General features: G+C 56.5%; 1 protein-coding gene and 1 pseudogene across 2 annotated transcripts in view; both read right to left on the minus strand.

Annotated features, from left to right (window-relative positions):
- LOC121166446 overlaps window positions 1-12,225 on the minus strand; it is a 1,182,205-nt pseudogene that overhangs the window by 141,436 nt on the left and 1,028,544 nt on the right.
- Window positions 1-12,225, minus strand: part of LOC121166429 (A disintegrin and metalloproteinase with thrombospondin motifs 2) — a 180,670-nt gene that overhangs the window by 6,808 nt on the left and 161,637 nt on the right. The window contains exons 14-21 of one of the 2 annotated variants that reach the window (XM_040995525.1): window positions 9,662-9,785; window positions 8,512-8,592; window positions 6,922-7,088; window positions 5,800-5,959; window positions 4,340-4,472; window positions 3,588-3,795; window positions 1,168-1,297; window positions 339-428 (exon numbers count right to left, since the gene is read on the minus strand). In XM_040995525.1, the coding sequence (XP_040851459.1) occupies window positions 339-428; window positions 1,168-1,297; window positions 3,588-3,795; window positions 4,340-4,472; window positions 5,800-5,959; window positions 6,922-7,088; window positions 8,512-8,592; window positions 9,662-9,785 (1,093 nt within the window). Of the gene's footprint in view, window positions 1-338; window positions 445-1,167; window positions 1,298-3,587; window positions 3,796-4,339; window positions 4,473-5,799; window positions 5,960-6,921; window positions 7,089-8,511; window positions 8,593-9,661; window positions 9,786-12,225 lie in introns of both variants that reach the window. The other variant, XM_040995526.1, reaches the window with a different exon arrangement.

Here is a 12,225-nt window from a genome sequence, read left to right on the forward strand (position 1 = left end):
CCCCTCCAGCACCACGACGGATCTTTGCCCCTTTACAAGCCATCGCCAGTCAGCTCCCGGCCTCCCCAACCCCACCCCCACCCAAACAAGAGGCCAGGGCCCCAGGCCATGCCACTGCCAGGCCTGGGCCCGGCTCGCAGCAGCGGCAGGAGACACAGGCTCCGCGGAAAAAGACGCCGAGCACACACAGGCCCGGGAGTCAAGATTTCACCCAAGAGAGCTCAGGGAGAATCAAGGGAGCTTCCCAGAGAGAGAAAGGAGGGGAGCCCAAGGCAAGCTCCACAGGGCGCAGGGCATGCACTGGAGGGCAGAGGCAGAGTTATAAACGGGCCGGTTACTTGACGAGATCTTCTGAACGGGCTTGTCGCCATCTGGGCGGGACAGCCACTGCACCACGTAGCTTTTCTTGGAGGGGTCCGAGGTGTTTCCTGCAGAGAAGAGAGGCTGCTGGGACACGGGGCTGGGACTCACGACCACTACCCCGGGCGGAAGAGCAACACAGCTCCCTTGGGACACACAGGCCCCAGTTGTCTTGCCCACGCCCAACTCAAGTCACGGATCTGAGGCCCTGGCTAGTTCTCCCAGATCTCTTCCCCCATGTGTGCTCCACAGCAGTCTCCATTCCAAGGCTCCAGTCCCAAGCTGGGATAACAGAGCAGCTTGTTGGGAAGGAGAAACCCCACTTGCCTTCCAGTCGTGCAGGTGCACCTGACAGTTCCTGCAGTGTACCTGATGCCTTCAGGAAGAGAGGGGAGCTGTGGCCAGCAGTATCTGGTTGCAAGCTGCTGTGGAGGCCAACAGAGATGACGGATGTGTGGCACTTGGCCAGGCATCCAAGTACAGCAGGCATCTGGCTGCTCTCCTTGGAGGGCACAGGCTCGCCCAGCAGCTGCGTCCTGTACCACGGTCACCATGGTGGCCATGTAGGCAGTGCTGGCCTGGTCCAGAAGACAGGCATGATCAGTACCAGCTCCCTCCACTTCCTATTGGAGAAGGATCCATCCTGGCTCCGGGCCTAGCCCTTTCAAGTTCATGGTTGCTGAGGCCAGCCAGTTTCAGAAAAGAGCTGAGACTGCCTGAATTATTGCCTGAATTATCTCGCTCTCAGCTGCTGCCTGCTTCTGGGGGTTGGAGGGGGTGGTGAGGGGCAGGGAAGTAGAGTCTTACGGAAGCAGGGGCTGAGTCGGCAGATTCTTGCTGTCTCGGGCCGTTCCTCCCGGCAGATGCCAAAGTTGTCATCTGGGGTGCGGCAGAGCACTGGCCGCTCCTGGGTGCCGTTGCCACAGGTCACCGAGCACTGCAGGGGGAGGATCACTGATCAGGGTTGTTCTCTCAGGCAGGGTCCTCAGCTTGGAGAGAGCTAAAAGACTGTGACAGCCCTGCCTCACCTCCTCTGAATGTGACACAAAAGGAGACTGGGTGGGCTCCAGGGGCAGAGTGCAGGTCAGAGTTTGCCCACTCTCACTGGCCACCCCAGCAAGAGAGAAAGGCGCCCACCCCTCCTGGGACTCCAAAGACAGAACACACGTGTCCACCTCTGAGCCGATGGCTGTTAAACACAGGTGTGTGATGCCTGCCTGTGGCCTGGTGCTTGTGGGAGCCACAGGCAGGACACTTGGTCTTCAGTGTGGTGATAACGGAGGCATCTCTCAAGGCTGGTTGCTCTTGGGAGGTTGCTGCTGTTCCCTCCCCATCTCTCTCTCAGCTTCCTTCTCTGTTGGTAAACGCTGGGGCTGTGATGCCACCTGCCAGGAGACCCTCCCCAGAGTCAGGTTGATGTCTGCAGCAGGCCCTTGCGCCTCCAGAATTGTGAACGGAATGTATTTCTTTTCTGAGTTTGACACTGTCCCAAAGCAGGTTAAGTTGATGCTGCCTATACTTGCATCCCATATGGGTGCCAGCTCCACTGCTGGCTTCCGCACATCCATTCCAGCTCCCTAAAGTGCCCAGGAGAACAGCCCAAGGTGGCCCAAGGACTTGGGCCCCTGCACCCACAGGAGACACCTGGCTGAAGCTCCTGGCTCCCAGCTTCAGCCTGACTCAGCCCTGGCCATTGTGACCATTTGGGGAATGAACAAACAAAACCCCCACCTGTAAGGACACATCCTCAAATATTTCATTATAGTAACGGAAAAACAGACTAAAATGAGAATACTTCGAAAGTATCTTTTAAATGTTTGGAATAAAGCCATCCATAAAGCATATTCATATAAACAACACAACTTGTAAATGTGCAGTGGGGGAAAAAAAGCTATTGAAATAAGGCATTTCCTTAAAAAAAAACCCCAAAAAACAAAAAATTAACTTTGTGGAAAATTGAGCCAAAAGTAAGCTTGCTTTGGTGCCAAAAAAAAAAAAAATTTCTGAAATTCCTGCGCAGGTTTTGCATAATTGGTATCTTCCAGGGACTTTGTGAGGCCCCTTGTACACATCTGCTGGAGGGGCCAGATGCCAGGGGGAGTTGCCCTGTGTGTGTGGGGGGTGGGCTGCGGGAGATCACCAACCCACGCCAGGAGCCTTGGGCTGGAAAGGGAACCCCACCTTTCAAGTCTGGCCCTTCAGCACTCCCACACCCTCAGCCTCCCTAGGTGGAGACAGGCCATAAGTATGGGATGAGTGGACTCAGCAGGCCTGGGGGGCTCCCATCTGGCATAGTCCCAGAAAGGGGCTGTTTTCAGGACTTGCCCGAGGTGGTTCCCCGGCATGAAGGCTTTCTGCTTTTGCAGTTGTCCTGTGGTTTCAGCCAGCAAGACCATCCATGGTAAAGTTGTGATTCTCCTAGTGCACACCTGGACTCCCAGGCTCTGCAGAGCAGCACTCCACAAGTGTTGCCACGCGTGACCGCTTCAAGAATGCCACATTTCAGAAAGCTCATGGAAAGTGGAATTTAAAAGACAAGTTATTTGGCACCCTAAGATGTTGAAACCCAAGAGCATGTATTCTCATTATAGGCAGCTATCATGTAAGATGAATAAAATCCCCCTTTTGCACAGCATTCCACATTCCAGGAACTATTTGTGGTGGCCCTGTGTAACTCCCTCCCTGTGGGAGGGAACACCTGCAAGCTGGGTCCACTTCCCACTCGCCTCACTCCACCTGCTTTTCCTTTTGCTGATCCATGGTCTTTCCGTATCAAACACCTGACTGGGAGGAGGATGCCAGAGAGTCCCAGTGGAGATCAAGGAGCCTGAGACTGGTCTTGGGGCCCCTGCACATCAGCTGTCAGCTTGGCCTATGCCTCCTGGAGCATCTCTGTAGTCCACCGCCACCTGCCCACCTTCATTATTCCCTTGCAGCACAAGGCCATGCCCCTTTGCCTTCCATGCTCTGAGCTCTTTGCAGGCCTATCTGGTCTTCTAAGATGAGCTTAGGGTCTTTTTCGTTCACAGTGGCCCTGCCCATCCGATTGTTCCCCTTCAACCTCCCACAATTCCAGACCCCGATAGAGCTAACCTAGGAGCAGGTCTCCCTCAGGGCAGTGAACTTGCATGTTTCACCATGTACACCTGTGAAGCACCGACATGCATGCTGTCCCGTGGGCATGGCCAGGTGGGACTCCTTGCCAGAGCCTGAGGCTGAGGCCTTACCTGAGACCAGGGGCCAGCACGCCAGCGGCCGGGACACAGCTCCCGGTTGCAGGCCCGGCGACTCTCGGGCCGGTTGTCGTTGCAGTGCTTTGTGTGCACGGAGCGTGTGGTGTTGTTGTGCAGCGGCTGGACACAGCGCACGGGGCGCACCTGCATGCCTGTCCGCCCACAGCTCTGGCTACATGGCTCCCATTCGCCTGTGACCCACCTGCCAGGGCAGAGCAACTCAAGTCAGCGCCCCTCTGCCTATGACCCACCTGCCAGGCAGAGCAGCCCAGCTCAGAGTCCCTCTGGCCCCAGGGGCTGAGGTGCCATGCCCTCTAGCCTTGATGAACACAGAATGGAGAGAGGTGGCCCACTCCCCCGCCCAGAAAAGCAGCCTGGCCAAGCCTTAGGGTCTGCAGAGCAGAGCTAGAGCCAGCCTGGGTTCTCAGGGACTCAGTTTCCCTATCTGGGTGCCACCACGCATTGTCATTTCTATGATGCACATTACTGATCCAGCTCAGCAGGTCTGATGCTGGGACACACACTCCCGCTGATCTGCAGCCTCCAAGACCCCAAAGAGCCTGTGGAATGCCTTGGAAGTGTCAGGTGATCAAAACTTGGAGCTCTAAATCCCACCCCACCTCTGCTGTGTATGTGTGTGTGTAAATGAGGGGAGAAATGGTGGTAAACCCAGTGACCTCTGGCCCCTCTCTTCATGAAGACTGGACAGTGCTGGGGACACCTTCCGGGCTGCTGTGGGCACTCACACAGGCTGGGAGCACTCTTGCTGGTTGCAGGCCCTGCGGATGGGCTTGGGCTTCACAACGGCGTGGCAGAAACCCCGGTGCACCATCTTGTGGTCCAGCCTCCGGCGGCAGCCATATTTGGTGAACTGCGACCCTGAAGACAGACAACTTTATGGGGTTTTGGTGGAGGGCAATCCAAGGCCTGAGGCAGCAGGCACCAAGGAGTGAGCTCCACTGGCAGAATCTGCCCCAGGGAGAATGTGCAGGTGCTAGGGCGGCTGTGGGACAGGATGATACTCCCGCAAGACTGAGAGACGCAAGGTGCCTGGACACTCCCCTGGGGCCCCTTGCTAATTTTTTGCCAGTTAAGGCCAGTCAGGCCCCTCTCCCATGTTTTTGCCAGGGCCCCTGACCTGGCAGGAAAAAGTCTGTGCCTCTCCCTCCCATCGCAGCTCCCAGAACTACTCCCGGGGTGGGTATATCAGTTGTTGTGGGCATTTTGTGGGCAGAGGCATGGGGCATCCCCAAGTTTCCAGTCCACCAGACCCTGCAGCAGGAAGGGTGGGACCCCAGGGCCTGTGGTCTAGGTAGGTCAGAGATGGCCCAGGGGCAGGGCTGGCACTGGTTGTGGAAGTGCCCTCTGACACCAGGAAAGGAAGTTGGCTCTTTATGCTGAGACCACAGGGGGCCGTGAGAGTCATGCTCAGCTCTGTCCCTGTAGTGGGTCACTTCAGGGTGCAGGGTGGGCATACAGGGCCAGCTGGGAGGATGGTGCTAGGACCAAGGGTAGCTGGAAACACAGGGGCGGCAGGCAGATTGGGAAGGCAGCCCCAATGTGATGGGTTGGGGTAGGTGCAGGGGCCAGATGGGGGACTCTGTAGTGGGGATGCCCTTACGTCTGCCTGTGTAGGGAAGTAGGACCCCCATCCCTTGTGAGCGCCTCCTTGTCCTCCAGCTGTGGCACCGAGGCAGGTGTGCCCTGTACCTAGCCCCCAGCAGTGGCTGGCCAGCCGAGCTCAGGGCTCCCTGTGTGACTGGACCTCTTCCCAGCCAAGTAGGAATGCTGGGGTCGTGGCCAGGTGGCACACCTGCATACCCAGCCCTGCCCCAGGAAGTTCTGAGGGGCTTTTCTAAATGAATGGTGGAGGTGAAAGGCGGGACCTCCTGGGCCCCACCTGAGTGTGTCCTGCAGATGCTGGTGGGGGACACCCATCCAAGCCATGCCCCCCTCATCCTCCCGCCAGGTCAGACATGTACCCTTCAGGTTGTGTCTGCCCTGATGTCCATCCAACTGCTCCTCCAAGCTCAGGCTAAGGCCTCATCCCCCCAAGGAGAAGTTCATGTCAGGTCTGATTCTCCGTGCCCCTGGGGCCTATCTCCTTACCCTGGGCACATGGTGGGCAGGTAGAGGGTGCTGGCCACTCTGGGAGTACCCAGCAAGGTCTCCCTGGTTCCCCCTGTGGGTCACCTTCATGGCTCACCTCCGCCACAGGGCTTGGAGCATGGGGACCACTTCTTCAGGGCCCACTCGTAGCCCACGGAGTTGTCTTCCAGCACATTGTTGTCATCCACGTTGAGCGAGTCCTCATGGATCATGTACTTGTATGTCAGCGAGATCCGGGCGTCTCCCTCGGGGATCACCTGTGTCACCCATGCCCCGCAGGACCTTCTGTGAGTGCGTCTGGCTGGCTGGCTGCCCGTGCTCCATGGAGTACAGGGCAGGAATATGGGCCCAAGACTAGGGTCCTCTGAGTCTCTGATCCAGATGCTTTTGTCAGACATCCAGTAAATGTCACCTTGCTTCACATGTCCCATTGACAAGCACCCTGCAGTACCATCACTAGTGCCACCTCTAGCATGGGCATTGGTGAGCCTGTACAGGCTTCAGCAATGGCTCAACATGGGAATGCATAAGCATGTGAAACCCTAGGATCCCAAACAGACTGCCAGGAGGACACTGACTACAGTATGGGAACCCTTGACAGTACATTGAGCAGCAGGTGTTTCCAACCCACCCGGCAGTGCCTGTCAGTAGCCTAAAGATTTTCACCTGTGGGCTAGAGGTGATTTTTTTTTTAAATTTGCAAATCTGCATATCATACACACAGAGAGCACTGATGGAGGGAGGCATTTACAGGGGCCTAGGGTGGGGGTCACAAGTGAGTGGAAGGGATGCACTCCTGACCCACCCTGACACCTGCTCCCCAGGTGCAGGGCCATGCCTGGAGCACTGGAATCTCATACATCCATTTCCCGTAATGTGTGAGTTCTGTGGCAAAACATATGTGCTTCACAATTAATTGCAGTCCAATTTTTAACAATGGTTTGAAAAATCCAGCCCCCTCTGCTCTCCCCACAGTCAGGAGCAGCCTGTAGCCAGAGGTCCAGGAGATCTGGGCTGGGTTTGGCTTGGAGACAAAGTCCATGTGATGTGGGTCAGGTTTCCAGTGGGGGCCCAACAGGTGAAGGCATTTGGGGACACGCCCAATGGAAGCCAGCAGTTAATGTTACTGGATGGCAAGCTGAGCCCTCAGATGGGAGACCCTGAGGTCACTCAGGCAGGACCCCAGGCCCTGTGGCATCCATGCCTGGGACTGACTCACCAGCACAGTGATGGTACCACGTAGGGGGCCCATGGTCTGCAGTGTCTCTCGGCCGTCCTCATCCCTGTACTCCCACTCCACACCCATGGCGATGAAGGTTTTGGAATTGGGATCCACATGGTTTTCTTCATTTAAGATGAACTTGCCCGTCTCCAGGTTCTTGACAGCTGAGAATGACAGACAGACCCCCTGAACCTCCAGCACATACCTTCAGCTTGCAGCATGGCTGGGGGGTGGGGCAGGTGGGATGGGGGGAACAGAGCACCTGTCCTCACAGCTGGGTCTGCTGGGGCCTGTTCCTGGCTGAGCCCAGCCCTTCCAAGGAGACTGGAAGATCCCCTGTGTGAGTCCTCCCATCTGCACACATGTGCTTCTGTCCAGTTCAGCACTCTCCTCATGTCCTCCCCTGGCCTGGGTGGCTCAGGCTGCACTGGTCAGCCGCATCCCCACAACCTCTTTGGAGCACTAAGTTGGCGTCTAAGGATCATGGAGCCATCTCCACCAGGCACAGGGCACCTGCTGGACAAGAGAGCAGTGGCCTGCCAGGGTCTAGGGTCTCTTGCCATGGGGGTGAACAGTCAGCCAGCTGGAAAGAAAAAGGCCCCAGTCAGAGGCTGTGGTTACAGCCATGCAGGAGGTCCACCTGAAGGACAAGGCCATGGAAGCTACTGGGCACACACACACTGCCCGACTGGCAGTCAGGAAGGCCCTGTGACCCGCGGTGTGAAAGATGGTCATGTGGGGTGCTGGTGTCCGGCTTTTTGCGAGAAAATCACTGGTGGTCTAGGCCTCCTGCTCTCTAGGTCACACCAACGGGCTGAGGCCCTGTCCTGGGCTCACATTAGTGGTCCTGGCCCCAGTCCTTCCTTTTCTCCCCATCAGTAGGGTGGCCTCGACCCTAGACACGGGGGAGGAGCCTGGGTGTGGGCAGGCAGCCTTCTTGCTGGAAAACTGATTCTGGCCTTTGCCTTCTAAGGTAAGTGATACAAGTTTTGCTTTTTGGGTAATGATAGAAAGTTGTTTAAATCACAACAAAATGAGGGTTAACAGTGAGCAGAGTGCTTGTTTTACTTTGGGGTGTGTGTGTGGGGGGGGGGGATTGATTCAAGGCCACAGTTTGGAAGACCCTGGCCCAGGGCAGTAGGGATAAGAGAGGGACTAACACTTGGTTGGGGGTTGAGGGAGGAGGCCCCACTGAGGTGGAGTACACCAGCTCACAGGCAGGATTGGCATGGGGGAGGTTGTTAAAGCCGTTGTTGAAACAGCCATGCTGTCCATAGTGCCAGGAAGCCCGCTGTCAGCCAGAATCTTCGGAATTTAAAAGGAAACGGGTGACAACCAGAGTAGAGCATGGAAGCTCTCCCCAGGCTGGCCTCGGCGCCCTGGGACTGCTGTGTGTGCCATGAGGAGCTCTCCATGCCTTCGCGCCTTGGCACTCAGGTCCCAGATCCTGGCCTCATTGAAGGCAGAGGCTCCAGGAATTCTGGGCCAGCAGGTGAGCAGGGCTGCCTGGGTCTGTGATGCACCACTCAGCTGGTCCCCACACTTTGCTTCCTCCACAGGCTGAGCTGTCTAGAACCCGAGACTCACCCAGGTGGTGGCTGGTGGCGTCTGCCTCCTGGATGAGCAGGTGCCTGGCTCCCGCAGGGATCTCAAACATCTTGATGTAGCCTTGGTGCAAGTGCAGGAGGACAAGGCCCAGTGAGAAGTCGGCAAGCCCCACCCACCCACTGTGGGCTCTGACCACCCACCAGGAGAGGGGCCAAAGGGAGAGTGGCTCCAGCCCCTCTGCTTGTCTTCAGACCCAGACACCCCACTGGCCTATTCCACTGGAAACACAGTGGGGAGTCCAGGCTGCATTCCTCCAGGCAGGGATTCAGAGCTGCCATGTTTAGGAGGGAGGCTCTGGGTACTCCACGTGACCTGTGTAATTCTCAGCCACTTGCTCTGCACGTGTCATCAGACATCCAACCTCTGGTAGGGCTGTACTAAGGCCAGCCCCCAGCCCCTGTCTTTAGGACCTGGACCAGCATCGGGTACAGGATGAGGTCCACGCGGTCACTCTATTGCTTTATTCTCAAAGAGGTCAACTAAAGTGGCTTCTCCCCATTTCAGAGGTGGGCTGACGGAGGCCCAGAGGGATGCAGTTGGTAGCTGCTGGCCTGTGCAAAGAGCTGAGGCCTGGTGGAGGCACAGCCCCAGGCATGAGTGTGGTTTGAGCACATCTGGAAGGGCCCTGTGTGCTGCTGCTGGTGGTGGTGGTAGTTAGGAAGTAGTGGGACCTACAGGGACCTGGTGGAAGTCAGTCAGGTCAGGGCCTGGGGGTCCTCTACCACTCAGTACCACCCTCTCCATCTCATGTGGTCTAGGCCCGGTAGGAACCCAGGTCACATCCAAATAAACCTCTTCACTCACATGGTGCCCAAGTCTGGATAGTGGTGACAACAATGCAAGAGACAAAGACAGAAACCCACCCCAGAGCCTGTCTCCCCTGGCGAGGGACCCGTAGCACCTAGCCCCACCCAAGGCGCCAGAGAAGTCAGACCTTCCATGCTTCCAGATCACCTAGCAGCCCAGGGAAGTGCTGCTGAAAGCCAGCTGGGGAGGAGCCTGCTGCAAGGCAGAACTCCAGTACAGCTTCCTAAGGTCTGTTCTCTGCCCTGTCACCTGGGGCCCTCTCCCTCTGCTCCCCACTCCCCCACCTCTGCCAGGACAGGACTAACCCAGGGGCAGGACTCACCGTGCCTCTTGGGGGAGCGTGTGAACGTGCCCTTAACCACCTTGCACCGGGTGTTGTCTCCTCCACACACACCACACTTGTCCTCCTGCTTGCTGGAGCCGATCACCCCATCACAGCCCACCTTCTGCAGGGGAAGCAGGCTGTGAGTAATCTGCACACCCTCTCCTCGCCCTGGCACCTGCCTGTGACCTGGCACCAGTTACCCCTTTGCCCACTATCAGGGGGGAAAATCAGGCTCTGGTTTCAGGAGGAAGACAAAGCCTGCTAGCCGTCTTCCGGGAGTGTGACCTGAATGATGCCCCCTTGCAGGCCCAGAGGTCCAAGGGTTAGGACACAGCAGGCCTTCAGGGGACACCCTTGCTCTGGCACTGTGCAGCATAGGCCTGGCTTCAGAGGCTCCTACCCTAAGGTCCACTCCCTGGCCAGTCCACTCAACACCGCCACACCTGCACTAGAATTATTCTGTCCAGAGGAAAGGCGATGCTCTGCTCCAGGCCACCTGGGGGAGGCAACAGCATACTGAAGTGATTTGATTTTCCATGGTCCTAGCAGTGTCCACTGCGAGGCTCAACAAGGAAAATCCCTCTTTGGGGCTAGTCTGTGCCCACTGACCACCCTCAGAGTGCTTGATGGCATCACAGATTCCCCCCTTCCTCTTGGCTGCCAGGAAGCTCGGTGCTAATTCTCCCTTAGCAATCTTCCTGCACCAATTAGGAGAAACTCTTCCTCCTGGCACTGTGTGTTCTGGTGCTGGTCTTACCAGGACCACGGCGGGCAGGGGGGCTCTAGACCCTGACAAAGCTAAGAGCAGCTCCTCTGTAGGGGCTCAAGTTCGCAATCTTTGGTTTTCAGCTTTTTCATTCACTTTTGGAAGTGAGCAGGGTAAAAGCATTCCGTACAAGGAGCACGCTTGTGTTCACATGGATGGTTCTAGAGAAAAACCCATCTACCAAAAGGAGGCAGCATGGTGGGCCCAGCCTGGGAGCACAGGCATCACCCCTGTCTGTGCACCCCCACAGTGTGCTCCCTAAACACTGTTTGTAACAGCAATGGACCTGATGTTGCTCTCTAAGCACAGGGTAGCTGGCTGGCTAGGACCTGGCCCCAGACATTACCCTGCAGATCTTGGGAACTCGTGTTTGGGTAGAATTCTTGGCAGCTGTCAAGATGGTGCATCCTGGTGTGCACACAGAGTCTGGCTTATGAATTATGCCTGGAATTGTGAGCTCTTTCTAACAAGGGTCCTACCAGGCAACTGGACAGGCTGCAAGAAGATGGGGAAGAGGAGGGAAGGGAAGTACAGCATGCTATGAGAAGCCACAGTGGTTCTGGGGTTTCCTGCTGAGAGGCACAGAGTGGGTCACAAGGGACAGAGAACAGCCAAGCTCTGGGTCCAGCAGAGCCGGCAAGCTGCAGCAGCAGCGGCCTGGCATCCCTTTTCCCGGAAGTTTGGAGGGATATTGTCTGGCAACAGGTAAGGCAATTACTGGCGTTGCTCTTGCCAGACAATGCAGCCCTCTCAGGGTTCCCAGGGACAACATCTCATCCTTGGAAAAGCCCCTGATGATGCAGGTGCCATTCAACACTCAGCATCATGCAGCTGGCCTCACTCAGGTAGGCAGGAACACCAGGCAGATGAGGCTGTGAAGGGTAAATGATGCTGTTAGCCTACCAGCTCTTCCTTTAACTCTGAAAGGGCTGATGGTGCAGAGAATAACTCGGGTGGAAGATGTTGCAGTGCTAGCGGGTGACTATCCCCTGGGGGTAGGGTTGGGGGCAGTCGGGAGCTAACGAGGTCTGGCTTTTCTGTCTGTGATACAGTCCTGTCCATCAGCCCCTCCCTACTGTACAGAGGTTTTACAACCTGCATGCGCTGATGCGTTCTGAATTCACCAAAGCATGGACCCTGTCGGCCTTGCTCATGCCTGCTTCACCAAGCCACTGCCGTGTGTGCGCCACACCTGGGGCAGGTCGGCACACCTCTTCTCTCTCCATCTTTCTGTGACCTGCCGGGGATCATGGTAACCTTCTCACACGACCTTCCTGATGCATTCTGCTTCCTGTATTATGACTTTCATGGTACATCTTTGTGGGGGACAGCACAGAAATATAATCTGCAGATGCCACAGGCCCTGTTTAAAGCCATTGGGTTTAGATGATCCCCCAACAGCTACCTGGTGTTCACCCGTGTTAGGTTCCCAAGAGGGTATTAGGACATTTGACCTCCTCTGCTTCTGTTGTCCGGATCAGAGGTGAGGTTGCAGTCATGCCCATGAGATGGTGAATTAGCACACCCAGGTTCAGAACCATGGACAGCTGCTTCTACTGCTAACGGCGCCCCCTACTGGGGGCCTGCACTGAGTGTGTGTGTGTGTGTGTGTGTGTCCCTTGGCCTGCACTTTGCCGTTTAGACATCTTAACATTCTTCTCATGAACACACTTCCCCCATGCAAAGCAACCCCTCTTAAGTATATAGCCCAACACTGTCTTTATCTGACTCACCTGACCCACGTACATCCAGCCAGTTTCCCCAGCCCTCAGCCAGGCCAGGGCTTGGCATCCCA

Source organism: Ochotona curzoniae, unplaced genomic scaffold (assembly GCF_017591425.1).
Source record: "Ochotona curzoniae isolate NIBS_2020 unplaced genomic scaffold, NIBS_Ocur_1.0 patch14, whole genome shotgun sequence".
Classification (NCBI taxonomy): domain Eukaryota; kingdom Metazoa; phylum Chordata; class Mammalia; order Lagomorpha; family Ochotonidae; genus Ochotona; species Ochotona curzoniae.